Here is a 15,354-nt window from a genome sequence, read left to right as displayed (position 1 = left end):
CAGAAATATTGTGCGTGGATTGCTGTTAATTACGTTTTGAAGTCTGCGTATGCATTGTGATGCAACTCGAATGAGCCTTTATTTTTGTAGGAGTCTCACTTGTTGCAACTCGCGCGGTTCGTATTTTTCTTTAACATACAAGTGGTGCGAGATTTGAACCCCCCTCTTACCACGTACTCGGGAGCTTTATACGATCAAGTGACTCTCTCTCTCTCTATATATATATATATATATCTCGATGGTGATTCTATAGGACCAACTTACTTGATTGGTTTTTTTTTTCTTAATGGGATCGAGTCCTCGTACCATGCGAGAGGTTTTTACTGAATTCGGCTGGTTTCAAAATTTATAATTTATCGTCTATGTAGACGAAATCAATGCTACTCGCATCTCTCTTAGGGATTAAAAATAATGTTTTGTTTGTTAGAGACAAACAAAACACTTTCACCGTGACCAAGATTGAGTGATTCAACTGGTAAGGAAAGGAGCAAAGTTTTTTTCTAACCCGGATTCAAGTTCTCATTTGGAGATGGACATTCACATGGATTTTTCCGATTCTCTGAAAAATGTAGTCGGATCAAAGGTCCGGTGAACTTAAGGATTATTAAAAAAAACTTTTACCGTGCGAAAAAATTCGGTATGTTGGTCCATTAATAAAAAAAAAGATGATTCCATTTGATGGAACATATACATGTTCATTAAGGAACACATCATTTAGTTTATATCATAAGACGAATGATTAGCCTGTTTTTTTTTCCTGCGAAAACAATACGGGTATATATGAATAAAACAATAACATGACGGCATAAGTAACAAGGCCACACTGGTAAGTTAAGTAATGTGTTACTAAACAACAGTCCAAACTAAAATAAAATTTGAAGATATCCCCACGTTACTGTTTGAAGATATGCACTTTCCAGAATGATGTATAGTGTATAGATATAGATGGTTGACAACTGAGATCCAAATATATACTCCATGAAAGTAACTCAAAATCTTCAGTTAATTCGTATATTTTTACACTATATTATTGATAGTCTAAACTACTAAATGTTATAAATATCAGAAAATATTTCAGTAGCGTATGTAGAAATTAACATAAGCGTGCGCACATATAATTATACAATGGAATTTTTAATGTGAAGTTTTTTTTTTATATATAATCGGGACTCTCCGAGATCGAGAGGATCGGTCGGTAATTACCGTGAAGTTGAAGCAGTATTGGTCGAGAAGAGAGCTTGACGGACGGAGGAAGGATATTGGCATACGTGGATTTCCTCCCGCTTAATTTTGGCTACTGAACTCACTCCATTTACGTAAGAGAGGAAATCTACGTACGAATATTCTCCTCTCAAGCAAAAGTCTCCGCATGCTGTTATATAAACAAAGAAATTAAGTGACCGCACGTATGTACATATGTACGTACGTACGCTTGTGTGTGTGTGTGTTGAAACGAGTGAATGTGAACACACACAAGATATAAAACCGAGTTCCATCACTTTATCTGTCAGGCCATCGAGGCTTATTCTCTTATCGACTGTTTTTGTCAAATATAAATCAGCCCCTCTTCTCACATGCATACAGCAATATGATATTCTATTTAATTTCCGTTCTAAAAATCTTTTCATTGCCCTTTTTTTGTAACTTCGAAACGAAGATTCTCTCCCTCTCTCTCCCCTAGAATTGCATTTTACATCGTTTAAATTGAAACATATAATTATTTCGCATATCCTACCTTGAGATCCATCATGCATTTAATGGAATATATGGACTCATGGAATAAATACGATCTGGGCTGTTATATGTTCAATGTTTCGGACATGTACATTTTTTCAAACAACTTTTATATCTATAAAAAGAAGTTCCTAATTTTTACTGGAAAAAAATCTTGCGAACTATAAAATAATTGTGTGCATGTGGTTGAACAAGAAAAAAAAAACTTGTGGACATGATGCACCTGTATTCATTTTATTTGAAATCGATTACTTTTTTTGAGATATATCAACACCATTTATCCGGTATAAATTTAGTGCTTACATTTGATCATTGTTATTTCAGGCTTACTGATTGTTATTTTTTTTATCTGAATATCTAATTTATGAAATAGATAAACAAAGAAAATATGGAAGAGACTATTACAATATTTTACCCAACCTTAAATACTAACTAATTTTAATTATCTACTATATTGTCAAAACTCTTAAAAAATATATAAAATTCAGCCCAATAGTATCCTCATTTAGAGGGCCGACAACTAAGTATGGACTGAGTTAAGTTTATGCTGGTGTATCTGTAAACTCAAATGATTAATTAAATAATCATTAGAAACTAAATATTTAAAGTTACGGAAGTGAGTTGACTTACCCTAGAAGCTAGAAGCTATGGACGCAATAGCATGAACAAGTCAAACCAAAACAAGAAAATTGCGACAAGTAATAATTGTCATCTTGTTTTTTTTCCTCTCGAGAAATTAAAAAAATGAAGCTTTTACGAATTTTACAATAATATTTTCTGTGAAATTCCCACTAACCCAATTCTGTATTTTATTTGATGAGTCAACCCGAACAGACAAAAAGCATTACAAGCAAATGGGAGTGACAAGCATCGACTCCAACAGGCGTAAGAGAGCACTCTGTCTCCATATCCTCTAATATTTTGTTTATTGATAAATTATAAACTAATAGTTGCTGTCATTATCATAATAATAAAAGTTTAAACAAATAATCTACTTTTTAACAGAATCAAGAATCTTATAAAGAATAAATTTGTTGATAATATAAATAAATGGAATATAATTAGTAATAATATAAATAAATGAAATAAAAACGTAATAATGTATAAAAATCAAATTCTCCGTAAATCTGAATATTTTTATTAGTTATTTTTTAGTTACAACAATGGTGACCCCATCTGAACGCACCGGTTGCCGTTGCCGTTGCCGTATAATCTGTTAAGATTATTATTGCAATATAGAATTTAAGACGGACTTCACGTGCCCATTTTCAGTTGACAGGCTTCAATATTGATGCGTAAATACATATATAATTATGGATCGGCGCATGCAAACCCTTCTTCACTGGCAAGACCTTTTATTGTCCAGTTTTCCCCCACGAAGCTAGAAAGGTAGAAATGGTGATAGATTTTTTTACAACATATATTTTTTATATTTCCGTATAAAGCGTGAAATTATTAAATCCTTCTAGAATATATAGTTCAATTATTTGACCTGGAGATGCAAAACATATTATTACCTTGCCAGGAAGGAGATGGTCATTTATTACAAATTTTTTTACTATATATGGGAAATGTATATTGGATCGAACCATGAAGTACGCCATCATTCTTGGGAGTGTAATATGTTTGAGACAAGCAGGACTTATCCTCCCAAGTGTTTGAGATTAACGGTCAAAAATAGGGCATTTTTTTTACCTTTTCAATTATTGTGATTAAAAGAAATCATATATTCGATTACAGTGAACTTTGAAAAACTCGAGACATCTCATTTCTGTTGAGATCCGGAGAAAATAAGAAGGTTACGAGAGGAGAAAAAGATTACGAAAAAGGCTACGTATGTATGTATGTATGTATGTATGTATGTATGTATGTATGTATGTATGTATGTATGTATGTATGTATGTATGTATGTATGTATGTATGTATGTATGTATGTATGTATGTATGTATGTATGTATGTATGTATGTATGTATGTATGTATGTATGTATGTATGTATGTATGTATGTATGTATGTATGTATGTATGTATGTATGTATGTATGTATGTATGTATGTATGTATGTATGTATGTATGTATGTATGTATGTATGTATGTATGTATGTATGTATGTATGTATGTATGTATGTATGTATGTATGTATGTATGTATGTATGTATGTATGTGTGTGTGTGTGTATGTATGTATGTATGTATGTATGTATGTATGTATGTATGTATGTATGTATGTGTGTATGTATGTATGTATGTATGAAACAACTATTGTCGAGAGGCAACAAAAATGCCAAACATTAAGACGAATCTAGTTAGAATTCAGGCAACATAGTTCCTTCTTTTCCTGTCCACTTCCGCCAAAATTTTTGGTGTTAAATTTTAGAAAATGTTACAAAGATTCGGTGTATGATTTTCCAATCTCTGTAAACCGTTAGGGTATAGTCGCTTTCGATGCATATTGAAAACGAAATTTATAAGTGTCCCCATATAAAAGCACCAACTTTACTCGCTTACCCTTTCAGTGGGAGGGAGGGCTAATTCCAAATTGTGGGTTCGAGCTATAATGCTTATACGTTTTCATCCTTCCAGAGAATTTGTCGGGCAAAATGATAGCGATATACATCAACTCATTCATGCATATAATTGATATGGAATAAGATACGGACGTCTCTTTTATCAAATAACATTCATCAAATATAAATACAAATAAGATTATAAACAATCAAGTTTTGTAATAAAATAAATGCTATCATCGCTGTAAAAAAGGGAAAAAAAATATAAGACTTATGCTCGCAATTGTTTTACAATTAATCCAGAACTGCGTAATCATTTGGATCGCACATCCACTCGTAACCAAGTATTTGACATAAATTTAGTTGTTAGGATTGCATTGGAAGATCATGATGTTTATAAGTCTTGTGTCTTCCTTTTAACGAGCAGAGACATATAAGATTAGACGTCTTATCTTTCAACAAAAATGAATGAACTAACCCAGGTGTATATTTTATATAATATATAAAAATTTTGAAATTAAGTGTATGACCATGTTTTAAACACCTAATACCCCCAAATATACACACGAATCTAAGTGTGGTTCATGAGATTTTGGAGAAAGAAGATAATGCAACAATGGCCGCGTATAGAAACTGTGTAATGGGTTGACCTTCGCCACTAGGCTGGGAAAATCTGGCTTTACAGACTTTCTTTTGGCAGAATAAAAGCTTGAAAATTCAATCATGATAATTTTTCATAGAAATGATTGACAAACTTCGCATCACATTGTCATTTGTCTCTGACCTCTTTCGGTGTTACAAAATCTACATAACGCAGACAAGACCTCACTCAAAGACAGGTTAGATCTTATAACACACACACACACACACACACACACACACACACACACACACACACACACACACACACACACACACACATATATATATATATATATTATGGGCGTGTATTAGTTTTCCTTGTATGTTTAGTTTATCACAGTAATTACGATACCATTCGCTTCTTGTTTTATAAAATATTATGTCCTGTTTTTATTCATTTTCAGTATAAAAAGTAAATGTTTTTCGTAATCTGCTGGTGTCGGAATGGTATTTCAATATTAATCTGACTGGAAAAATTGTTGCTAGTTTTTTCCACTTTAGACCGGCAATTCGATATTAATCTAACAAGTATTGAAATAAGGGTTCGAAATCTGCTGATGTTACAAATCATCAGAAGAATTAACTCACCGACTTATGAATTTCGTGAAGAATTTATATAATTTCTTCAACTCGAGAGAGGAAAAAAAACATCGTTGTAAAAAATTAGACCACGTTCAAGGTCCGAAATTGTTGGAGCAGTATGGCGGTTCATGAAGATATTTTTGGGTTTAAAAGACAATGGGCTTTCATAATAGGCCCATACATTATGGGCCATTGCGAACTATGTGCAGCTCATTTAGTGCTCCACCCCCAGTGCTTATCCAATAAAACTGCACACGTCACAAACGGCTCCATATTTGTCTGCATCAGTTTCATTTGGTTCAGATTCTTGAGAGTCACACAATCAACATATTACCCATTAGTTTATAATGACAATGAGAACTGATACCTGTTTGATATTTATATATAATATTGTGACACGCAATTTTGACAACATGGCATTCAAAATCATCATGCGTATATATATATATATATCATTAATGATTATTTTCCTATCTATTGGCTTAATATGTTATTTCACAAATCTAAAACCTGTTTAAATTTTAATCAATTAAAATTTTAAATAAATAAAAAATAGAAAATAAATATAAATATTCATACATGCACATATATATATATATATGAATATATGTATGTATGTATTTTTATTTATTATTTTTTTTCAGACTATTATATTTTTTTTAAAATAATAATATATAATTTTTTAAAAATAAAAATACAATATATAATTTTTATCAAATAGTTTATTATTATTATTATTATTAGTGACCGTGTATTCTGCATCGAGGTCCAGACTAATCTCAGGGATAAGGAAAAGTTTTTTATTATTTGATAAAAAAATAATAATTTTTCGAAATTTTTTTACAAGATGAGGTTTTTCTTTTAGTTTTATAAAAATTATATGTACTTTTTTTTATAGCCATGTATATTACTTAGTAACTAAAACGAAGTCAATTAGAAATATACGTGATAAGAATTGAGTGTAAATATCTTAAACAACACGAAATTTGAAAATTCTACAATGAATGATGTAAATACAGTGTCTTACCATCCGATTATAATATAATACTAGTTGAGAGTGGTAAATAGATTTCCCTCCCTATATATATATATATATAACTTATCACTAAAACATTATCGGATACCAATAAGGGTTAAAGATTTTCTCTCACTCGATACAGCTGACCAGAAAGAAAAAAAAATCAACCAACATGTATAGAAAAAAATTGTCAAATAATGAATATACATGTTTTAATTGTATGTATATATAAAGGCTAAAGAATTCCCTTGTTTCTTTTTCTTTTATTGTTAATTGGAATATATTTTTTCTTAGTCTATAATTTAGTTTAATATCATTATTTATGTGTATTACTATTTATTAACTTTTTATCTTTAAAATTATTTTTCTCTTTTGTTTTCTTTACTTTTTACTTTTAGTCTCAATTTCATCTTATGAAGGGCCGAATTGGCTAAAAAAAAGTATCGTAATGCTTTTTCAAAAATATATTCATCTTATATATAAATCGTAACGTTTACAAATCCATCAATAAAGTCTTTAGTTCTATCTGAACTTATTTTTCTCGTCAAACGTGTTACAAACGAGAAAAACAGAAAAAACGTGAAACATCTATAATAATCTTAAAATTTACTCATGAACGCAATACTACATGAATCAGCTTTTTAATTATGGTTAATGTTGTTTGAGCGTTGAAATGAAAACTAGATCACTGAAGCAAATCGAACAAGTGAAATTAAGAAACCAAAAACATTTGAAGCTTATTTTGTACAAAAATTCGTCCAAAAAAATATAATATATCTGTGTTTTACATTTCCAACACCAGAATGATTTTCTCCTTCTAATCCTGCCTAAATAAAATAATGAGGTCCGAAAAGAAAATGTCCAAACGGAATGGCTGTGGGTCAACCACTGATGACTCCTGAGTTGAAATATCCATTGGCTTGACCAGCTGTTTTAAATTGACCCTGCAAAAACCAAGGCCATTTGAAATGTTTTTTTTTAAAATAAGAATTAATTACCAGAGACAAAATAAAAATAAAAAAATAAATGTGACTATCATTGATTCTCTAACATGACCATATGTAGAGGGTATTACAAAATACTCTTACATGTACTACTGCAGTAGAATCATGCAGCTAAATTAATTAAAACCTAAATTCACGTACATGTTTCTTTCAGAATTAGGGGTGTCAAAACGAGTTCGGCTCGCGAATCGAGTCAGAAAACGAACACGAGCGATCTAAGCCATGATTTTTTCAGTTCATTAAAAAACGAGCATAACGAGTCAGGTTCATTGAACACGTGGCCGTAACGACCAGTTCGGCGAGTTGGCGATCTGCTCAACGAACTGGCTTTTTTTTTTAAAAAAAAATCAATTTATATATAAAAAACTCTAATATAATTTTATATTCTTTTTTTTTTCTCATATCATATGATATTATAAATATCCTAATTATTATGGTGGTGATAATTTAAAATATTAAATGAAAATTAGAGAATAAAATTAAATGAAAATTTGAGTATAAATATAAAAATGTTATTGAAATATATTTAGTTGTTATTATCTATTTAAATTATTTTTTATTAAACTATTATTAGATTATTTTTTATCTTTTGAAATCTCAACCAATACTATTTTATGTAATTTATGATATTGAAGTTTTATTAATTTTTTACATATTTATTTAAATTTATAGTTAAATTTAAAATAAATATAAATAAAAATATTATATATCTCTAGGTCAACGAAGTGGCTCGTTCAAATCGAAAAACTGGCGAGCGATCTGAGTCGATGTTTTTCTGACTCGTTAGAAAACGAGCCTAACGATATGAGTCCAAAACGATCCGAGCAAAAAATGATCCGAGGTGACTCGTTTGACACCTCTATTTAGAACGAGTTCAGTTGGCAACACATGCGTACGTCATCATGACTTCAGCATGGCAACCATTATTGTTGAATTTTGTACGTTTACTTTTGCTGGCAATGAACAGTGCATTCCTTAATTTGAGAAACAAATTGGCTAATGACATTTCTGCCGTCACATAATGCATGATTCTCGTAATAATGACAATTGATACTTGTGGCCTCCTTTTTCCCTTCCTATCTCTTTTCGGTTCCAGAGTTGGCATGCTTCTTGTAAATTTTTTTGGTGTAAATGCATTTTTAAATTTCCATGAAGATTTGCAAAATAATGTATATGTATGATTATAACTGTGGTGGTAAGGGGAAAAATCGACAGTGACATTAAATATCCGTAAAATGTATCGAGTAAGTGAGAAAGGAACTAAAGGGTTATATTCTGTTTGAACGAGTTCACTTATTTGTTCATCTCCTTGTGGTCAACATTGGATAACTCGTTTTCTAGATCAACCCCGCGGCCTTTTCTCTTGATTTAAATTTCAAAGGACACATACAAATCTTACCTTTTATATATATATATATATGTGTGTGTGTGTGTGTGTGTGTGTGTGACCTTTTCGAGAAACTATATCAGGGAAGTTCATTTCTATAAGGAAAAAATATAAACAAATGGATTTCAAATTCATATCAAACTTTGGCTATTGCATTGCTTTCTCTCTCTCGTGTGAATCACGGGGAACGTCTCAATCCGAGGATTAAGAAACGGAACCTCTTGTCTGAATTCGTTCGTGTTGAAGCCCATGCCCTCGGGAACCTTCCGACAACATCTCATTCGAACCCGAATAACCGAAAGAAAATATGCCTTAAGGACCACCCAGTTTCAGTTTAAACTCAACGCCTCTGTGTCTCGGATAATGTTATCAGTTAACGTAATTTTATTTATGTCTGGCTATACACGTTTATGTATCTATCGTGATTTATATATTATATTGTAGTAGTTTTTTTTAGTGAAAAAATGTCCTCTTGTACTTTTCTAATTGTCATTTATTGATATTGGAAGTATCAGCGAGAATTAAACAAGAACCGGACACGAGACAAAGCAAATGCAAAAGTCGTTCGATACAAATTAGTGATGTCACCTTTGTCCGTGCCTGAAAAAACATTGTGCCAGCAAACTTGGTTAAGCGAATAACATAATATATAAATCAAATCGAATTTAATATAAAAATCCAATGATTATGATTTTTTAAATAAAAAATAAACCGAATAAAAGTAACCATAAAACTAAAAATTCCTTTTCAACATAAGTATTTATATCAATAAAAATCAAATTCAAATCAAACCCAAATAAATAATTTTTTTAAATATTAGAGGTGACCAATTTAGTTAATAATTGAATAATTGAATCGATCCGAACTAAATAACACATAATCGTAACTGAACAAAGTTTGGTGTACCGAACGACTATGATATATGTAAAATCGAATCCAAACCAAATAAAAAATAATAGAAATCTTTTAAAAAATAAATATTTTTTATAAATAAAAACTAGAATCGAATCAAGCCGAACGGAAATAAAACAAATTCAATATAAAAATTAAATGGTTGTAGTTTTGTAAAACCGAAATATAACCAATCTGAATACGAAACGAAATCCAAAATGGTAACATTTGGTTATTCATATATGAATCGATCTGAAACAAATAACACGTAATTGTAATCGAATCAAACCAAACTTGATATAAAAAACTGAATGGTTAGGTTATTTTTATAACCGAAAAAATGAATTCGAAGTAAATATAAAAAACAAAAAATAACTGATCGAATTTCTTTAGACAATAAGTATTTTATAATTATAACCGAATTTGATTCGAATGTAAAATAAAACCCGAATTATGTAAAACCAAAAAGACTCCAAACCAAATAAAACCTAATCGAATCCAAACCAATTATCTCTGATAGAACTAAATTGAATGATTATAATTCTTATAACCCAAAAAATTAGAATCCGATGGAAAACCGAAAATGCATGGTCACCCTTACCTTCAAACAACCATTTTGATGCAACGATTAATTCAAGGGATATTGTTATGCATAATTAATGGTACGTAATGACCAAGAAAAATATGCAAAATAATTATGATGAGAGCGGAAAACGTTGATCGTTGAACCGTCGTCGTGCGTGCTCTCTGATGATAGTAGAGAGTAGCCGCACACCACATCATTACCAATTTGGAAAGAATCAATGGCGCAGACGAAAAGTCTTTCCTCTCCTTGCCTTTGGTAACATCACGCGACGACTGTTTCTGGCCCGGAAGACTTTACCGGGTCGGATCACTGATCATAATCGGATCAACAAGTCAACACCTTGACTTGACCAAATCGGCATCTTAGGACTTAGGTTGCTTTAAATTCACAAATTCTTTTTCTCCATGTATAATCTTAATAGCATTATCTTTCAGTCATCCCTCGTTGTTTGAAAAGCAAACCAAACAAGACCAAACTGAAACCGCATTTTTCATGATCAGACAGAAAATCTCATCAGAGAGTTCAGAAAAAGATCCGACAGCGATGCTCATCGGAGACAAGATTGTAGATCACATTAACAGAGGTTCAGAAGAAGAAGAAGATGACGGAGACGTTTTCCCGCTTCCCGGGTTTCGGTTTCATCCGACGGACGACGAGCTTGTCGGGTTTTATCTGTTGAGGAAGGTTCAGAAAAAACCGATCAAGATGGATATCATCAAGCACGTCGACATCTATAAATTCGATCCCTGGGATATTCCAAGTACGTTCCGTGTTACCATGCATCTCTCCACTTCTTCTTTTTTCTTCTTCTCCCTCCTCCTCCTCCTCTGTGCGTGTATGCTTCAAGTTGGTTGTCAAGCGTGCTCTTGGTTAACGATAGCTTGGACGGTTATAGTGATGGAACAAAATCCGATTGAACTCTATATATATATACCCGTAGCAGATCGAATTGTTTTTCTTACGACGGCTCTTATTATGGGATATGTATTTGTGCATGCGTTCGAGTGTAAGTACGTGTGTATGAGTGTATCTATATCTGTACGTGAATGCAAGACATATAGGCGGTGGTTAAACTAGGGTTCTTCGCGTATAAGAATTTCGTGTTGCCATTCAAGTAAACAGGTCCTTTTTGGGTAATCAGAAAAATATACAAGCAAACAAGTTAGCCTCCATGTATTTCTGATTATACACTGGAATTTCAACGATTAGCACATGTATGAATTTTAATACTGCATAGGGATAGATGTACAACACACGAACTTATGATAACCCACGCCTTCACGAAGACATGAAATCATAAATTTAAAGATACAAAGTATATAAATATAGATATATGTTTATACATAGTTAGCAATTTGTTGAATATGTGAAAAAGGATCGAGCAATACGGAGAACGAGAGCTACTTCTTCTGCAAGAGAGGGCGAAAGTACAGAAACAGCATAAGGCCAAATAGGGTGACGGGGTCGGGGTTCTGGAAAGCCACGGGCATTGACAAACCGGTTTATTCTGACAGCCACAAAGCCGCAGGCGACCAAAGTAACTCGGTCATCATCGGTCTGAAGAAGACTCTCGTTTACTACCGAGGAAGCGCCGGAAAAGGCACCAAGACCGAGTGGATGATGCACGAGTTCCGTCTTCCCACCAGCAGCGACAACGTCAATAACCCTAACTCTACGTCTTCATCACAAGAAGCGGTAAGATAATATAATATTAGTATCACACCTCTTACAGAAATATTTGTCTTCTTTTTTTCTTGGTTTTGTATGGAGCCCGTAAATGCATTGTGTCGAAGGATGACAACTTTTATATATACGTCTATTATATATTTTGATACTAGAAGACAGTAATTAAATTAATAGGAACCGTCTTAGACAAAGTGCATCGATTAAACTTAATATCTGTTAATGTTATGTAATAAATTAGTCTCAGATTTTAAAATACGACGTATTATACCAACACACTCATATGCTATGCTGGTTCAAGCTGTTTCTTGGTTTTCTTGTGATGCATATGAATGCAGGAGGTGTGGACACTGTGCCGAATATTCAAGAGAAATGTGTCAAGTAGGAAATACACTCCGGATTGGAGAGAATTAGCTTCCAGCAAACGTGTAAAGCAGCATCAACCCCACACGAGCTTCCATCAGGAAGCTTATATCAACTTTGGCGACACGGATAGTGCGGATGTGATCCCTCCTCACATCAATGAGAAGAATGTTGTAGCAAACAAGACAAACGACGGAAACATGTTCCATTACGCTAATCAGCTGAGCGCCACGCACGCCGTGACAACAGTGTTACCTGCGGGGCCAGTTCCGGAGTTCTCCAACGACAACCATCAGGAGTTCTCGTACGGGAACTGGGACGAGCTTAGATCAATGGTTGACTTTGCTTTTGGTCAATCTTCCTCGTAGAACTCTGTAGTAAATTATCGAATCCACGTATGCGTACGTACATTCGTACCAAGGCATGTATGCAAGTAGCTCTGTTTTTTTTTTCTCGGGTGTAACCCTTGTTTTTATAGCTGATGTATCGTTTTTTGTTTGCATGTTGATGAACTGATCAGTTTTGTAATAGGGATAATTGATTATCAGTTAGGGGTGGGCACGGATCGGATATCCGTAATTTTTCAGATATCCGTATCCGTATCCGTATCCGATCCGCACAAATACTCGATTTTATTATCGGTATCCGATTCGTAATTTACGGATATCCGAAATTTCGGATATTCGTAAATATCGCGGATATTTACGAATATCCGTATCCGACATAACAATTATAAAAATTAAATTCAAATTTAAATAACAATTTTAAATATAAAAGAAAATATATATAAGTTATTTAATATAAATGTTATTCACAATTTAAAATTCACAATTTAAATATTTTAAATCAATTCAAATACAAATATAATCATAATCTATTATGATAAATTTTAATATTCAAAAAATTAAATATTCTAAATCTCAATATATACAAAATATTTCTTGAATATACATATAAAATATGTATGTATAAAGCATTTTAAATTTTTATAGCAAATTATTTTTATATTTAATAATATTATTAATTAGTACGGATCTCAGATATGTCGGATAATTCGATTTTGATATCCGTATCCGACAAACATTTCAAAATGCTCCCCCCCCCTTGCGTGGAAAGTATTCGACATTATTTTAGTAAACTATGCTCGACTTTTTGCCGAATATATGACAAAATCAGATTATATACAACCATTGAAACAAAATTTTTGGCGTGTAAAGTCAAAGGGCCGGGGACCTACAAATTCTATTGGTTGAGACCAAGAAAGAGAAACCCTATAATCTTGTATGGATCTCAACCGCATATGGCTTCTATGTATAATTTAGTGGGCGAGTCTTATGATGTTTTGCATTAGAATCAAATTCAATCTTCGGAAGAAAAAAAAAGGATTGGGCCAACAGTTGTCTTTTGTTTTAATTCTTTTTCAACCTCATCTTCGTAGTTGTTTCAACCCAAACACAAAAAGATTATTACTATAATGCTTGCGTGGTGGACTCAAGCCTTGATGGAGAAGTGATGCATAGTGGCTTTAGCACACATCACAATACGTACCAAATCCACCGCACAAAGTAGGGGAACTCATTAAAGATGATTTTATGCCCTCTTTCTATGGTTTGGTGTGTTTCCTTCTTATCTTCTTGACCTATACACACTTGCTTCTGTTTCCGAATTCAAACTTTAACAGATTCTTATATCCCTTTCAAAGTGCATTACTTTATGGTGGAATCAACTTATAAGGTATGATTGTAAATAGTGGATGTCAACCGTTTTATTCAAATTTAAAACTTATTGATAACACCTGAGTTAATTAATATAATTCCATACACCACTCAGATAATGTTCCAGATACCTTTAATTATTTTTTTCTGAATTCTTTGGCCAAACCATGTATCTCCATTATATTTTATATTATAACTTGATATGTATGCATGTATGTATGTATGCGTGTATGTGTGTATGCATGTATGTATGTATGTGTGTATGCATGTACTGCTCAAGATTCAGTTTGAGCAACGGATCTTATTGTAAGGTGGTATTGCAAAAAGAGAACGTGTCCACTTAAACTGGATTGGAAGATCACCCCTGAACGTTTAATCAAAGAAGTATAACATTAATCATTTGTGTGTATCTTGTTGGTTTCACCGGTATGGATATTACAAATCTTGGATCTAAGGAACGAAAGTGACCACGGAAAGAATCGGTGGGATTCAATTTGGTGTGTGGTTAGAATATTTAGTAGAGATTGGTGATATACACGTTCTCGACGATGAGAAAGAATCGGGACATCTTTCATTATTCCATGGTTGACATGTCCACCACTGGGTCTCATCAAAGTTTCTCCATTGTCCAAAGCGCATATGACTTTTTTTTTTCCTGAGATTAATGATATACACACACACTATATATTATATCTCTGGATGCTATAACAATGTAGGGTCATGGATTGTTAAGAGGTTAGGCATAAGAACAAAGTAGACCGAAATGATTATGTATTCGTACGCCTTTTTCAGTGCCCACTCTTTGCAAGGATAACTTATCATTACCCCGAATATGGACTTATTAAATTTAAGTGTTGACGAGAACGTAAGTAGAGAGTTAAAATATTTACTATTAATCCAACAAATATTCGTGTAACAAGAAAATTAATATAAATTTATTGGCCCTACCCCGACAAAACCAATACATATTTCTTCCCCTATTTAATTTATCTTTCGTTGTATCCACTATCATTATTGTTTTTTGTGAAAACTCTACCGAATATGGATCTATTGGGACCCTAAGAGAACAAAGATGTACGTACCTGTGAAGTCGGTATCAGAATCCTCACGGCCACTCCGACACTCGTACGTGCTCGAATCGAAAGACACCGGAGACTTTTAACGAGTTCGGTTACCGAGTTTCCTCGGGCCTACATCTCGGCCGGAATGGTACCGGCGAATCCACTAGAGAACGGAAACACAAC

General features: G+C 32.8%; 1 protein-coding gene across 1 annotated transcript; it reads left to right on the top strand.

Moving 5' to 3' along the window:
• Nucleotides 1-10,782: 10,782 nt before the first annotated feature.
• On the top strand, nt 10,783-12,974 carry LOC104822754 (transcription factor JUNGBRUNNEN 1-like). The gene is made up of 3 exons (XM_010554099.1): nt 10,783-11,109; nt 11,725-12,044; nt 12,371-12,974. The coding sequence occupies exons 1-3, from the start codon at nt 10,842-10,844 to the stop codon at nt 12,761-12,763; spliced, it is 981 nt and encodes a 326-aa protein (XP_010552401.1). The 5' UTR covers nt 10,783-10,841; the 3' UTR covers nt 12,764-12,974.
• The last annotated feature ends 2,380 nt before the right edge of the window (nt 12,975-15,354 follow it).

Source organism: Tarenaya hassleriana, unplaced genomic scaffold (genome assembly GCF_000463585.1).
Source record: "Tarenaya hassleriana unplaced genomic scaffold, ASM46358v1 Cleome37, whole genome shotgun sequence".
Taxonomy (NCBI): Eukaryota; Viridiplantae; Streptophyta; class Magnoliopsida; order Brassicales; family Cleomaceae; genus Tarenaya; species Tarenaya hassleriana.
The sequence above is the reverse complement of the archived record's forward strand: the minus strand, read 5'-3'. Positions and strand labels throughout refer to the sequence as shown.

Bases quoted from the DNA above. Each gene is read 5' to 3' on its own strand.
- LOC104822754 (XM_010554099.1), top strand. From the start codon at position 10,842: ATGATCAGACAGAAAATCTCATCAGAGAGTTCAGAAAAAGATCCGACA. The intron at 11,110-11,724 runs GTACGTTCCGTG...TATGTGAAAAAG, and splicing joins CGATCCCTGGGATATTCCAA to GATCGAGCAATACGGAGAAC. The intron at 12,045-12,370 runs GTAAGATAATAT...ATATGAATGCAG, and splicing joins CGTCTTCATCACAAGAAGCG to GAGGTGTGGACACTGTGCCG.